Here is a 14,346-nt window from a genome sequence, read left to right as displayed (position 1 = left end):
TATTCTCAGTCGGGTATGGAATGGAAAGAAAACACGGATTAATAACGCAATCCTTTATGTTATGATTCATGCATAAACCAGCCAGCGGATCCCACCCATCACGCATTCTTCTACCCTGCATACTTGGTACGTAATCACCTACGTGCAACTATTGATCCAACTAGTAGAAAAGGCACGCCGGCTAGGCCGCGGGGAGTGAGGCCTTCTCCATACATTGATTAGGCCGAAGCCATATGTAGGGACCACCTGCGCAAGGGAAATGGCAAAAAAGAATACCACATTTGAAAGCAAATGGCAAAACTACCGTGGCAGCATGCACGCGCAAGCGCCACACACTATGGTGACACAGAGCCTTGCCGCCATATCACGTGGCGTCAAGTGCCATATGCCGCTTGTCAGGCTTGCCACAACTTGTGCCGCCACACTAGATTTGTCATTTGTGTTCGGAAGTGTCCCTTGTATCAATTCACTCGCGCAGGTGATCTAATTTGCAAGAAATTCCAAGCCGGCGTGCCTATTCAGCTAGTTGGATCGAGAGTTGCACATAGATGATTACGTACCTATTTCACGACGTAGAAGAATATGTGATGGGTGAGATCCACCAGTTGGTTTATAATGTGTGACGAAAAGGCAATTCGTGTTTTACTTCCATTCCATACGTAATTACTTTCTAAAACTGGAGGGAGCGCAAAGTTGTGGCGGGCGATAAAACGTACAAATCTGGCTCCAGAACGTGTTTAGTTGTTTCCTCCATCAACCATTGCCTATATTGCAGTTGTGCATATGTCTCACGTCCACAACACAACTAGTTCAAACTATACATGGCGCCAATTCTGCCTTTCCTCATCTCCTCTCCCAATATTTTATTTATCTCGGATAACGAGGAAGAAAAAGACGTGATCACCATTGAAGACTCAGATGGTGGTTACACACATGTCTACATCAGCTCCGACGAGGAGGAGGATGTCGTCTATGGCAATGGTGATGCCTCCTACGCCAACACCAAAGACATGTCCGTGGCTGCCACATCTTTTGCCGCAACAAGCTTCGACGATGAAGGCAACTCCAATGGTGCTCCGGACACCAACTACTTTGACGGTGGCGCCAATTATAATGGTGGCAATGACGCTAGAGATTAGTTCAGCAGCGACGGCGACAACTCCAAAGGTGGCGGCAATGACACCAAACATGTTTCTTGGGCCGCTGCAATCAGGTCACAACAAACCTCATACAACTATTGGCACCACAATGTCATCTGCATGCTCGTGAAAATCGACGAGTGGCTTCTCAAGCATTATGATGGCGCGAGAGTACCATCGCTGAAACTCTAAGGTGTTCATGAAGGATGGACGGCCGATCTACCGTGGCAAGCTCACCTTGAAAATCGTCTCGCAAAAGAGGTACTGCTTGAGGTTGAAGTTCCGCACCTTCTGCAGGCTGGGCCCCAAACATGAGCAACACACACGTGAAGAAGATGAATTTTACGATTGCTGCAGGAGGGTGTGACCGGATATTGTAAAACAGGCTCTCCCCGAGCTTGCTAATAAGAAGAAGACCACGGGTCTAGTTCTTTTTTCTTATTCACCAACAAATAAGGGTAGCCTTTTTTTCACCTTTCTTGCATCGTCAATACTACGTCTGGATCCGATCCTTGTTTTCTTTCCTTGTGTGAGTGTTTGGTGATTTCTCTGTATGAGACTGTTTCTGATGTATATGCCATGGAGTCCGTGCCATGGATAGATACGCCAGAACAAGAATTATCCATAGTGCTTTTTCTTTTCTTTAGATACATTAGCAGTCCATGATTCTATTTTATATTTATGTTGTGGGGGGGGCAGAGGGGATGTTTTATTTTTATGTTTTGTGCGAGACTTGCTACTTCATGTTTACATTCCTCCCGATCTTGTGCATCATGATATTATATTCAGCCTATTTCCTCAAAGAAGCTCTTCGATCTCTATATAGGCGTTCCTCCAGAAGGACAGGTTGGTTGGTGGCTACAGCCTCCAGACTTCATGTTGGTGACCTAGATTTAGTCCATCACTTTCTAGAATTAATTTTGGAGTACCCAAGCCACAGGACATAGGGTCTCGCCTTAGCCTCCTCTGCCTTCGAACGAGTAAATTACTCAAAACCATCACATTTATGCCTAGGGTACTCCAAAACTACTGCTTTTGTCAAAAATCACAAATAACCACCACTTCCGCGTCAAGTGAGTAATAAATGATGGTCTTTTGTGATTTTTAGCAAAGCGGTAGTTTTGAAGTACCCAAGTCACAAATTTGATGGTTTTGAGCAATTTACTCCCTTCGAGCAGATGAGATACCACTGTTCAAACCCTGCACCACTGCCAGTTTCTTCCCCTTGGTCAAAACTATTCTGATTCTACTTCCAGATTCAGGCTACGCACGTAGCTCTGCAGAAAAGTGACCGAAGCAGCAATCATATAAGCCAGCCAGCAGAGTCACACAGTAGAGTCTTGCACTTGGTCTCTAGGTCTCGATCGGTGACCACTTCAGAGTCTCATCAGCGTCCCTAGCAAAGAAAATGTTCAGCACCAGTAGCTCATTCCACTATTTACTACTCCCTCCGTCCCATAATGTAAGACGTTTTTTGACACTACACTAGTGTGAAAAAACATCCTACATTATGGGACGGAGGGAGTAGTATCACGCAACAACAATTGGTGCTGTCGCCGGAGCCGGGATTGTTTCCTGCTACCTTAGATTTTTAGAGCGGTGGCATTTGGATTCATAACTTTTTGTATTTGAGTTTAATCTCTGAACATTAAGCGATAAATACAGCATAGGCTTGACTTCGGTATTTTCAAGATTAATTGACGAGAAGGAGAATCAGAGGACCTAGAAATTCATTCCAGACTTCAAATATGCATTCGCTTAATTCCGCACTTAGACAGACTGATCGAACCCAAGCAGGCACGGATGCAGCATTTTGCACATTCAGACTTCATTAAAAAAACACATTTGGACTAGTAGACACATGCTTATTTTCTGTTACACTATGTATATCTGAGCTTCTAAAGTATGTTTGGCATCTTCATGAGAATGCAAGACAAGAAGCTCAAGCTCCAAGAGAAGTTTCAGATCAAGGCCATTTCATAGTACTCCAAAATGTTGTTTGTGAAGACGTCGGACTTGGATTCCGATGCGGCGAAGATTGTCCAAGTCTACCGTGCGAGCACATTGAAACGCTTGGCGAAACCGAGAAGACCGGACAAGCCAAAGAATGATATCTTCACCATGGACAGTCGGACTGAGAGTCGAAGAGGTTAGCATGGAAACTGTACTAGCAACTTTTGGGATCTTCTACATTGATTTGGATGTAAAAAACTTATTGAACACACAGCGAATATCCAATTCTAAGCCCGGGTTCATCTGCTCCCGGTCAAGAAACAATTCATAAAAAATCCAAAATTTTTGTGCAAGATAGATAGTTTGGTGCGTGAGGTGCGCTCCAAATTTCAGAGCATTTGGACATTTGAGTAGCTCGCACCAAATTATCTACCATGCCAAAAATATTTAGATTTTTTTTATTTTTCTAGTATTTGTTTTGATTTTTTTTTTACTCAGCGCAGGTGCAGATGATCCTCCAAAACGCCTCACACATGATGCTTTTAATCATGATTGCTTATGTTTGCACTGTTAAACGTGTGCTAAATTAATATTGATCTAGATATGCATGTCAAATGAAGGAGGCCTGGCCAGGGGCGAACATTTTATGTATGCGGTTGGACAGCCTCTGCCCCTATCTGTGCGCAGACATGTCCCTAGACATTTGGTGATGTTCGTTTTGATGAAATGCCTTCGAGTTGCCCTCACAAAAGGACCATGGAATTTGCTGTAAACCGAGATTCTATCTTGACCTTTATTCAACAAAGGTTTATATCAACTCTGAGTTAAAATGTAGGTACTCCCAACCCTTCATGAATTCAGGTTTTCTGTGTCTAGCGTATACTAATTTGTAAAAGATAAGGCCCACCCCCTCCCTTTTACATCAACTATTATCACAACCCCCTCACCCAATCCGCTAGAGGATTAACGGCCAGTTCTTTTAAGGCTTATCATGGCCGGCTGTGGAAATAAGCAGCTGCCTTCCTAGCTTATTCTTAAAAGCTCAGCCTAATTTTTTTAGAAGCCCACTAATTAAGTGTTAACTAGTAGACCTCTAAATTAAAATTTTAAATTTGGCTTTTAGAATAAGCTAGGGAGGAGGCTGCTTATTTTCACAACCGCCATAAACCCCAAAAGAAAAGAATTGGCCCTAAATCCATAGCAACTGAACAAGGCCTTGGGAGGAAGAATGCACTTTAAACAATCTGAACTGACATATTAGAAATTAGTAGAATAGAGATGATCAGTCCATCCTACATATCTAGGCAATACATTCGAATTAGTCAAACCAAACCGTAGCCAAAATACATTAAATTATACTGTACTATGTAGTACCTGGTGATAATCGTATAATACACACTATCTGTCTGTCTATCCGTGTATACAAATGAACAACCGTAGATACGTGCATACAAATTTTGGCAGATATTGTCCCGCTTGCACTTCACACTCACAGAAAGCAAGACACCACAAACCAATACTTTAGTACTCATAATGCGTACTGGATTGTATTGAGACAGTATCACCAAAGCAGCTGGATTTGGGCGTCTTACAGCAGCAAAAGTGTCGGTGAGAAGTGGTACTGAGCCAACATCTGACCACGCGCGAGTCGGAAGGAACCTTCCAGAAGCCTCCATCAGATTAATACACCCAACAACAGCTCGCAGCAACGTCTTGATTCCGGGAGGAATACTGCATTTTAGAGATGAACTCCATCTTCATTTGCAGCTGGATTTTGGTGGCCTCGATCTCTGTCCCCGCCTCCCTTCCAAAGGCATGCATCCTGCAAGCACATGATTTAACACCTCCAGCAGCATCAAATTCCGTGCACCATTTGGGAGAAAATGTCTGGCATGTGCGCAGCTACCAGCAATTTCCCCATGTGTGTCGGCCAGCTGAAACAGGCGATTGTTCTGTCTTTGACCAGAAGGCTCCAACATGTCAACAGACATTAGTTGATTTCTCCTTCATCCGCATCTTTGCTGCATGGCTCTTCTTCCTCTTCTTCCTCGTCTACTTTCATAAATAGTCCAAGTTTTTCCAACATGCTGCCAGAACCAGGAAGAAAACTGGGCATGCCATCCTGGGAATGCTCTGGACTCGTTTCATCGACAGAACTCACAATATGTTCTGTGGTGACTGTACCAAGCATTTCTAGGTCCTTGGGATCAACGCTGTCATTAATTTCTACAGTTCTCTCCATCTGCATCAGGTTTAAATGAACTCTTAGCTATAAGACAAAAGATGAGTTTCATAGCACCAGCAAATGTACTTCATTCACTTACCTCCTGCAAGGCCTGACGAGCCTTTTCCCTCTCAAGGTCCCGCTTACGCTTAGATTCAGCCTCTGCTTCAGCTCTGCGAGCTTCCATGGCTGCATTACCTTCAGCCAAAAGCCGTTCTTTCTCTGTGTCCATAGGCAAGACAATTCTCAGAAAAGCAGGAGCTTACTACTTGGCAGCAAACAAGCAGGTGTATATGCTTTTTACCTTCCTTCTGCAGTTTCTCCAGCTCTTCCTGTTTATCTCCACCCTGAGCTCATTAGGTAATTACATGTCAGGAAGAGGTGCAGCCAATGATGAAGGAAAGAAAGCTAGATGTAAAAGCTCCTAAACCTGGCAGAGAATCCCACGAGCTTTCACAATTACATCAGCATAACGGCCCCTCAAAAGAGCTGCTCGTAAGAGCTTGTCCGGGGAGACTTGCCTGTCAGATTTTGCATTCTCCCCTGTATTTTTCATTGGGAAAGGATCAGATGCAGATTAATGCACCAAGACCCCTTGGTGGTCTCATATGAACCTGCTTACAAAATCATGCTTACCCTCAGGTGCAGCCTTCGACTCGTGGTCCTGCTCACCGAGTTCCACATCAGCAGCAGTGTCTGTGATTTAACCATTGGTAAGTATGACAAGTGTTCTTTACTATTAAAGGGGAGTTTGCCTTCTTAATGGTTTGACCATAGAAAAACCTAAAAATAAACATCTGGTGCCCACACACAAGGTCTCCCTACGTAAAAAAGGCCATAAAAAGGACCCGCCTTACAAAAACAACCACATGTCTTCCCTGACCTGGGAGTACTCGTCTTCCAACCTCTCGCTCACAAATCAGAACCACCCAGCCCGCACGGCGGCGCCCCCTCTCCCGTGACCACCCCCGATCCAGACAGTGTACAGCATCACGCAACTGCGTCTCCTGTGACAACAACGAGGAGCGCAAGCGCCGCGTCACCACCGACGCGGTGCGGAAGCGCTCCGCCCACCGGTACACCAACCGCGGGCTTGAGCCACCGGCGTCCCTCCTCCGCCGCGAGACAGAGGAGTACGACCGGAGGCAGGCTCGGCTCTACGGCACGTGCAGCTCGCGCACGCCGCTGCTGCCGGTCAAGAGGGAGGCGAAGGAGCTCCCACCGCTCCGCGCGGTGAAGAGGGAGCCCGAGGCGGACGCCATCGAGGCGATTCTCGAGCGCAGTGCACAGGAGGCGGAGGTGGCGCAGGGCCCCCGCCGGGACGAGGAGATCAACAAGGTCCTGCACGAGCAGGGCCTCGCCAGGGCACGGGAGTTCAACGAGAAGATGGAGGCCTGGCGCCGCGAAGCCGACGCGCAAGACTCCATGTTCATCGACCTCACCAACGACGACGAGTGATCGCCACCACACCCGGAGGGCTCCGGTGAGCCCCATTTTGGGCAGTTAAGGTTAGGGTTAGGCCGACGCTTCGACAAATCTACCCTATGTAAATCAATGAATTCATATATGTATCGGTGATCAACTTCTATCTACTACTGTTTCTTGTTCATCTCTCGCGCAAAACCTTTTTTTCAAAGTTTAAAGTTTCATAAGAGGTTTTTGTTCTGCCGCAGCCAAATTCACCCCTTATAAGAGGGAAAACACGAACCGTAAACCCCTTCTAAGAGCTAGCCTTATAAGGGGTCTGCTAGAGATGCTCTTAGGGATAGCTATTTGTGTGTTTGACATGCCACTGTACTTTAATATCATAAGTCTAACAGATGCACAAGCACACACACAATCAGCCACGCATCCTCTAGTAAATTGAAGAAAAACTTCCAGATAGCTTACTTTTCTTGCTCATCTACGGTAGTAAATTGAAAAAGAAAAAAACTTCCAAGATTCACATACACAAGCACACACACACACACACACACAATCAGCCGCACATCTTCTAGTACGATCTAGTAAGCACACGCATAAATTAGTGTACACATGACTGTTGTCTTTTATACATACACAAGTAACAAGTATGCACACAATCATCCATGAATTTAACAGATCAGGCTGCAGTTCATAGAGCAACAAATCAGAGAGAAGAGTTTCATAGCCGCACATCCTCTAGCATGCTGCAGTTTATGAATTTAACGAGTATGCACACAAGCATGGGAATTGAAAGGACAGAGCCAGCCGCAGCCTAACCCAGCAGAGGAAGGGCGTGGGGGTGAGGTAGGACGTGGGCAGCCAAGCAGAGCTTGATGCTGTGGTGGGCGTCCGCAAGGAGCGCGGTGGAGTTAATTCCTGCTGGATCCAGTTCTACGTAGCCTCGCTCTCAAGTGTGGCGGCGGCGCCATCGCGGATCCGCCCAAGCCGTCGCCGCCACCGCCTCCACACAGGGCACATGCACGGGACTGGAGAGGGGGCTAGATAGACATGAGAGGAAGGGCGAGGCTTGCCCCCCGCTGCACTTCTCTGGCCGGCGCTGGCGCCGCCGCAGCAGCCGCCAACTGCGAGAAGAGAGCGCGAAGAGCTTGGGTAACTAACACATTGGTTTTGTTCGGGAGAGGTGACTAAGCGAAAAAAAAAATCGCTTGCTAGGCAAGCAGCCAAGCATGGTTGCCCTCATCCGCCATATTTTGCCAGCTGTTGCCAACCAGGTTTTTGAGGAATATTCTCAGCAGTTTGCCTTGTACAATGCTAGATGCTTAGGGAGGTGCTCAAAAATAAACCGGATGTTTCTGAAGCACAAGTGCCTAATTAAGCGTCTATCCTCTGCAAATAAGCACCAGTGCTTAAAAAAATAATGGTATCAATCTAGCTATGTTGGTGGAGTTGATTTTCTGAGTTCATGGATGAGAATCAACAAAATAGTTGTTTCCTATTTTATACATCTACTCACTTTAGTATATCTTTCACATAATGCATGTGTATATGGAATATGGTATCATCCTTTCTTGGAATCCACTACCATAAGGAGATGAAAAAAGGTGGGAGAATGTGACTTGATCCAGGGCGGAGCAAAATCGACAAGAGGAGGGCATGGACAACTACTGCATGGAGTAGAAAAAAGAAGTACAAGGACATGACTTGATCCTAGGTGGAGGCAAAGTCGACAAGAGGAGCACAAACAACGCTAACTGTCACCCATGAGGTTGAATATGCAGCATAAATCCCATTGTGGCTGTATGTCGCATATTCACTACTCTTGTTAATATTAACATGTCAAATGTGTGACAAATTGTTTTCACAATGATATGAGTGCACGGTAGTCGCCGAAGTTGTAAAAGAGATGATGCAAGTGATGGCTGGTGGGGAGAAAAAAGCCACAGGCACACGAAGGTGCTTACCCTCAGGTGCAGCCTTGGACTCATTGTCCAGTTCACGGAGTTCCACATCAGCAGTAGTGTCTGTGATTTAACCAATGGTAAATGGTAAGTATGACAAATAGAAGTAGATTAAGAACAGCTTGCAACAACAAGCAGCTAAAGGGGGCATGGGGATAAAACTTACTGTTAGCATCAACAGGGCTAATAACATCATCACTCTTTTCTTGCTCTGCAGGTTGTTCTGGTATTTCAATACCCTACAAATTAGGAGAAATACATTATTGCAGTGCAACAAGGTTGGCCAGTCATTGGAAATGAAAGGACAAACTCTTGCCACAGCATTAGTAGAACTGAATATCGCTATTACTGATCACAGTTGACTCAGACTAGTGTAAAGGTACAGCAACCAGATCACCATTCTGTTATCTGGTTCGGTCTGACCAAGACGAGTCAACCAATGAAGTACAAGCTACAAAACTAACTGCAAATACTGATACGGCATGGTACTATCAGATAATTGGACAAGGAGGGTCAAGTTGCGAACAGAAGGGCTAGTGACTGACTACAGATGCGGTAAAATAATGACAAGGGAATAATGGATGAACGTAAAGAGCTGAGGAGAGAAAGAATTAGTGGGGTTTAATCCTTCTAGTACGCTCCATTGGTCCATATGTTCACTAACTAAGATAGTCCTTACTACATTAACTGGCTTAACTGAAGGATCAGCCAGTAAGAAATTGCCAAAGTACCTTCACAAGCTTTGCTGGGCTACCAGCTTTTTCTGGTTCGCTTTCAGCGTCACTGCCTGAGTCAGAATCTGCATTACCAGCATAGCAAATACGATCTGAGGACACGCTTTACAAGATAAATATATCAAATACAGTAGGGTCTTGTAGACAACAGGGACGGGCTGTTTAAGAAAATTAACTGGTACAGAGTATCTGTAGTTCCCAATAATAATTTCTAGAAAGCATCTACGTTGCCCTTGCAGCTATGTATGACCCCTTGCGCCACATATTAGTTCACTAAGAATCAGTGCGAGGTAATTGCAGGATGGCATTCTTGAAATCCTAACTACTCCCCCCGTCCCATAATATGGGACAGAGGGAGTATATAAAGTTTCTATGGATACCTCTAAGTCTACAGAAAGATAATAATAGTTTAAAAAGGTACTCCTAAATGACAAGTACAAATTTGCAGCACGTGTCAATCTCATATAATATTCTGAATTTCAGATGGTACCACCTATAGTGAAAAATGTTTGCTTCTCAACTTTTGGTTCACAACCTTCCGTAAACTCGTAAACCCAAAGTTCACTAAAGTTTAGCCAAAGAAATATGAACTAGGCATAAGCACAAACCAGAACATGAGAAAGGAAATATAAAGATGGTCAAAGTAATCAGAGCAGTGTCACGGAGAAACATGTTTTACAACGATGTAACAATGGTAAACACAATGTAAATAACTAAATAACTCATATGTACACACCACTGGATGAAGATCCCGAGCCACTGCTGGAACTACTTGGACTACCACATTTGCTTGTTCTGATCTGTGGATCCTTCTCTATCAATATAGGGGATGCATTGCCGCAAATGTCCACATCCTCCTCAACAGGCTCACCACCTGAGTGCACAAAAAGGTCGATCTCTAACTGCATTGATGACATTAAAGTTAAATCTATTGGGAACCTCAAAGGGTACATGACAAAATACCTTTGCAGGGATTTGTGGACGAATGACTGAGGCCAGAAACATTCACAGCCTCATTCTCGGAAGGCTCGGATTTTGTCTGCTGGTGATCTCTCTCTTGCAAGTACTTGTCCACATGCTTCTTCAATTCTAATAGTATGTCATCACTGAGTGCATGGATATCAATCTCTATCTCTTCATCCCCAAGCTGATCTGTATTGTTGTCAATACACTGCTGTAACATATCAATGATGTGACCAGGTAATTCTGGATCCTCGGACAAAGAAGCTAAGCAGTTTCCGAAGGATTCTTTCTCCTCAAATGTCATCTTCGGCTTCACAATCTCAGTTGGCCTGACACAATCTATTGACAGGTCACTGCGGTCCACAGGAGGGGTCTTTCTCCTCTTTGAGTCAGCCCTATCAACCTCAACATGTGGCTTAGTGGCGGCAGAAACTAACTTCTTCTCCACTGTTTTCCATCTGGACTCAAACATTTTATTCAGTTGAATGGCCATATCATGCACTGCATGCCCTCGGGGATTATACGTTATCGCGTTGTTAAAGGTCAGCCTGACATCAGCTGCAAAATCAAAAGGACTTGTGTAGGAACCAGAATCTAGCTTCTTCTTGATGGTCCCAAGGTCCATCGGGTGCTTGATAATTTCATTATAATCTGGAATATTCAGCTTTTCCACATCTACTGGAACATTAAAAATATGACTAAATTTCTGAGTCATCAGCTTCTTCAGAATAGCTTCGCACTGCTTCTGAATTGTAGCTTCAGGCAACACTGTAGACGTTTCAGGACGGGGTTTTGTCGGCAAGAAGCGTCCCTTGGCACCACGGAGAACATGGCTCCCCCGTTGCACTTTTTTAGCTCGAGGGGCAGCTGACGATGAGAAACCAGGTGCTCGGGTGACAGGCATGATGGCCAAAAACTCTGGCCTCTTGAGGAGATACCGGACAGAATCAAGCTCTGCCCGGAATCTCTTTCGAAGGTAGCGCCGCTCGGACGACGACAACTTAGACGGGACAAAGATCTCTCGCTTCACATCAAAGCCATCGCTATTAAGGCTGATGCACTTGCGTTTTGGCGCAGAGGAATCTTCGGAGTCAACACGAACAGGGCTGCCCGACTCACCTACAGTCTCTGCATACCCCGCCGCGCCCCGGTAAGCTATTTCGTCGTAGCCCCGTTTAATCTGCATCTGCGGCCTGTACTCCATGAGGACCGTTGGTGTCATGTTACCAGGCGCCAGCTAAGCACAGATCTGCTGAATAATGACAAACAGCTTCAGCCACAGAGAGAGAGAGAGAGAGACAAGCACACAGACAACAAACTGAAACCTATCGCGGATTGAAATGAAAGCACACAAACCGCAATTTGCAGGTATTCAAATGCTGCGCAGCAAAACCCTAGCATTGCAATTGGCCCTGTGACCAATCCGTACCAAGCCACCAGCCGTACGCTAATGAAATGAATCAGAGCAGGACGGTGACATGCGCAGAGAGTGAAACGAATCCTATCTCTCTAAATCCAAGCAGGAGCTACAAATGTACAGGTCAACGATTGGATTTCAGATTGGGAGTCTGGAAGGGGATTCACCTTAGGGTTGGGGATTGAGGCTGTCGGGGGCGGGAACAAGGCCGCGACGTGCCCCGTGACCCCCTGCCCGGCGCAAACGACCTCGGCGTCCGCGGCTGCGGCTTGAGGACAGATCCGCCGCTGTGGATTGACGGTGAGCCGGTGAGCGCCTGCGCCCTCCGCCTGCAGGCTGCCGCACGGCGGTGGGCAGGGCTGCCGCCGGGGCGCCGGGCGTGCAGGCCACGGGAGCCTCCTGGGAGCGAGACGGCGGGCGGCCGTGGATTCTCCGGGCTCCGGCCGTGGCGCTCGGGTCGGGGGGACGGGAGGTGCAGGGTGCGACGCGGTGGGCGTCCGTGGCCGCTTATCCTTTTCCTCCTCGGCGAAGCGACCGAGCCCGAACCGAACCCGAAGTGGAGTCAGGTCCTGGGAATGAGTCGGGTCGGGACCCGAAGTGGAGCGGAGCCGGAGCGGAGCGAAACCATTCGGTTCGGTGCGACTGGCGCGCGGGGGGTGGGTGCTCTCGGCGGGCATTTATAGGTGCGGGGTGGGGGTGCTCTAGGCCCGGTACTGTTTTGGGGAGCGGCCGTCTTTTGCCGGGCACGCGGATAGGGGGCGGGGTGGCTTGGAGGTGAAGGATGGTGACACGTGGAGGCAGCTGCGTGCCTGGGTCCTGGGGCTCCTGGCCTGCCTGTTTTGGGCGTGTGAAATGGGCAAATGAAATAATTTGACAAGTTGCTAAGGTATTTAATGCATTTAAGAGCAACTCCAATGGGGCGACCCATTTCGTCCGTCCGCGTCCGTTTGGGTCAGCACGGACAAAAGTGGCGGCCCAACGCGCCGAGTCAAACGGACGCGCGGCCGTTTTTCGTCCGTGGGCGACCCATTCCCGGCCCAATTTTGATCCGGATTTGCGTCGGCGCGGACACGAGACGGACCCGCGCGCGCGCCTACTCCTCTCCCCGAGCCCGCCGGTCGGTGGCAGCCACCACCATTTTCCCCCATTTTTTCCAAAAACACTCCCGCCCGCGCGCGCTCCCGCCCCCCAACCAGCCATGGAAGACGCTATCGACCTCGACCTCGACGCCGCCGCCGGCCTCGCCTCCCTCGCCTCGTCCGGCGCCGTCGCCCCCTCAGGAAAGGCAAGCCTCGTGCCCCGCGCAAGACCGCCGCCGCGACCAAGCCGAAGAAGGCGCTGACTACATGCAAAACCTCATCTTCGAGGGTGGTGCGCCGGGCGCTGGCTACGATCCCGACGAGACACAAAGCCAGGACGGCCGCGGGGCGTTCACGCCGGCCGCTGGCTATGATCCCGATCAGGCGGCCTTCATGCGTGATCAGGTCGGCATCGTCCTGGACGGCTTCCCCCTCGACCACGAGTTCCCGGACGACTATGGGCTAGAGGAAGAGAACGAGTGCGACATCGAAGTGGAGCCTTTGTTCGAGGACAAGCTCGCCAACCAAGCCGTCGGTCCTAAGCCGAAGCGCAAGAGCAAGCGCACGAAGGCGTACGCAGCTGCCGAGGACAAGCTTCTTTGCAAGTGTTGGCGAGACATTGGACAAGACCCAAAGACGGGCGCCGAGCAAAAGCATTCAACCTTTTGGACTCGTGTGCACCGAGAGTTTCATGAGCGCAAGAAGTTTCCACCTTACCAATTTGTGAGCACGCGCGGGTGGGTCTCCATTTCCAAGCGGTGGAGGGTGATCCAACAAGAGTGCAACAAGTTTTGCGCCACCCTTGAGAGCATCAAGGCCTACCTCGTGAGCGGCATCGGCATGCAAGACATGGTATGATAGCAAGCAAGCCGCCCTCTTTTGTGTCATCAAGATCATCCTTTACGTGTTCATTTGCATATCACTTGCCCATATGCTTGCATGGAAACATTTTGTAGGCATTTCAAGCTTTGGAGGCATTCAAGGTTCAACGCAATGGCAAGTGCTTCAACCTCTCCCATTGTTATCGGGCCATCAAGGACGAGGAGAAGTTCAAGGCGCAATATGCCGCACTCAAGGCATGTGGGGGGAGAAAGCTGTGGAGGATGTTGGGGAGGGCGAGCCGGCACGGCCGCGGGGGAAGACCAACTCCAAGAAGGAGGACAAGCGAGATGCGGCCACCAACGCCTTGATCGCAAGCGTGGGCGACATGATTAATAAGAAGGACTCAAGGGAGGAGGAGCGCCGGCGTTTCAAGGCGGAGCAAATGGATGCTTTCATGGAGATCCAAAGGAGGAGGCTTGATCTTGACGCCGAGAAGCAAGCCAAGATGTTCGAGCTCGAGGCGGAGAAGCAAGCCAAGATGCTAGAGATCGAGGCCGCCAACGCCAAGACCAAGGCGAAAGAAGTGGCTCTCGCGAGCATGATGACCGGGGTGGAGATCATGAAGGTGGATC

The 14,346-nt window shown here is 48.1% G+C and overlaps 1 protein-coding gene across 2 annotated transcripts; it reads right to left on the bottom strand.

The window, feature by feature from the left end:
- Positions 1-4,326: 4,326 nt before the first annotated feature.
- LOC109734608 (transcription factor GTE11) lies at positions 4,327-12,464 on the bottom strand. 2 transcript variants are annotated; one of them, XM_040403411.2, is made up of 11 exons: positions 11,981-12,464; positions 10,397-11,648; positions 10,170-10,307; positions 9,431-9,498; positions 8,866-8,938; positions 8,703-8,762; positions 5,953-6,012; positions 5,747-5,859; positions 5,621-5,663; positions 5,417-5,538; positions 4,327-5,334 (listed from the first exon to the last, which is right to left on the bottom strand). In XM_040403411.2, the coding sequence occupies exons 2-11, from the start codon at positions 11,616-11,618 to the stop codon at positions 5,083-5,085; spliced, it is 2,151 nt and encodes a 716-aa protein (XP_040259345.1). In that variant the 5' UTR covers positions 11,619-11,648; positions 11,981-12,464; the 3' UTR covers positions 4,327-5,082. The 2 variants fall into 2 exon arrangements, with proteins under 2 accessions (XP_040259345.1, XP_073366083.1); XM_073509982.1 differs by having other exon boundaries at positions 10,397-11,645.
- Positions 12,465-14,346: the final 1,882 nt, after the last annotated feature.

Source organism: Aegilops tauschii, chromosome 3, assembly GCF_002575655.3.
Source record: "Aegilops tauschii subsp. strangulata cultivar AL8/78 chromosome 3, Aet v6.0, whole genome shotgun sequence".
In the NCBI taxonomy this organism is placed as follows: domain Eukaryota; kingdom Viridiplantae; phylum Streptophyta; class Magnoliopsida; order Poales; family Poaceae; genus Aegilops; species Aegilops tauschii.
The sequence above is the reverse complement of the archived record's forward strand: the minus strand, read 5'-3'. Positions and strand labels throughout refer to the sequence as shown.

Coding starts and splice junctions, on each gene's coding strand:
- LOC109734608 (XM_040403411.2), bottom strand. CDS start 11,618: ATGACACCAACGGTCCTCATGGAGTACAGGCCGCAGATGCAGATTAAA. Junction 8,939..9,430: donor GCCCAGCAAAGCTTGTGAAG/GTACTTTGGCAA, acceptor CCTAATTTGTAG/GGTATTGAAATACCAGAACA. Junction 5,335..5,416: donor CTCGTCAGGCCTTGCAGGAG/GTAAGTGAATGA, acceptor AACCTGATGCAG/ATGGAGAGAACTGTAGAAAT.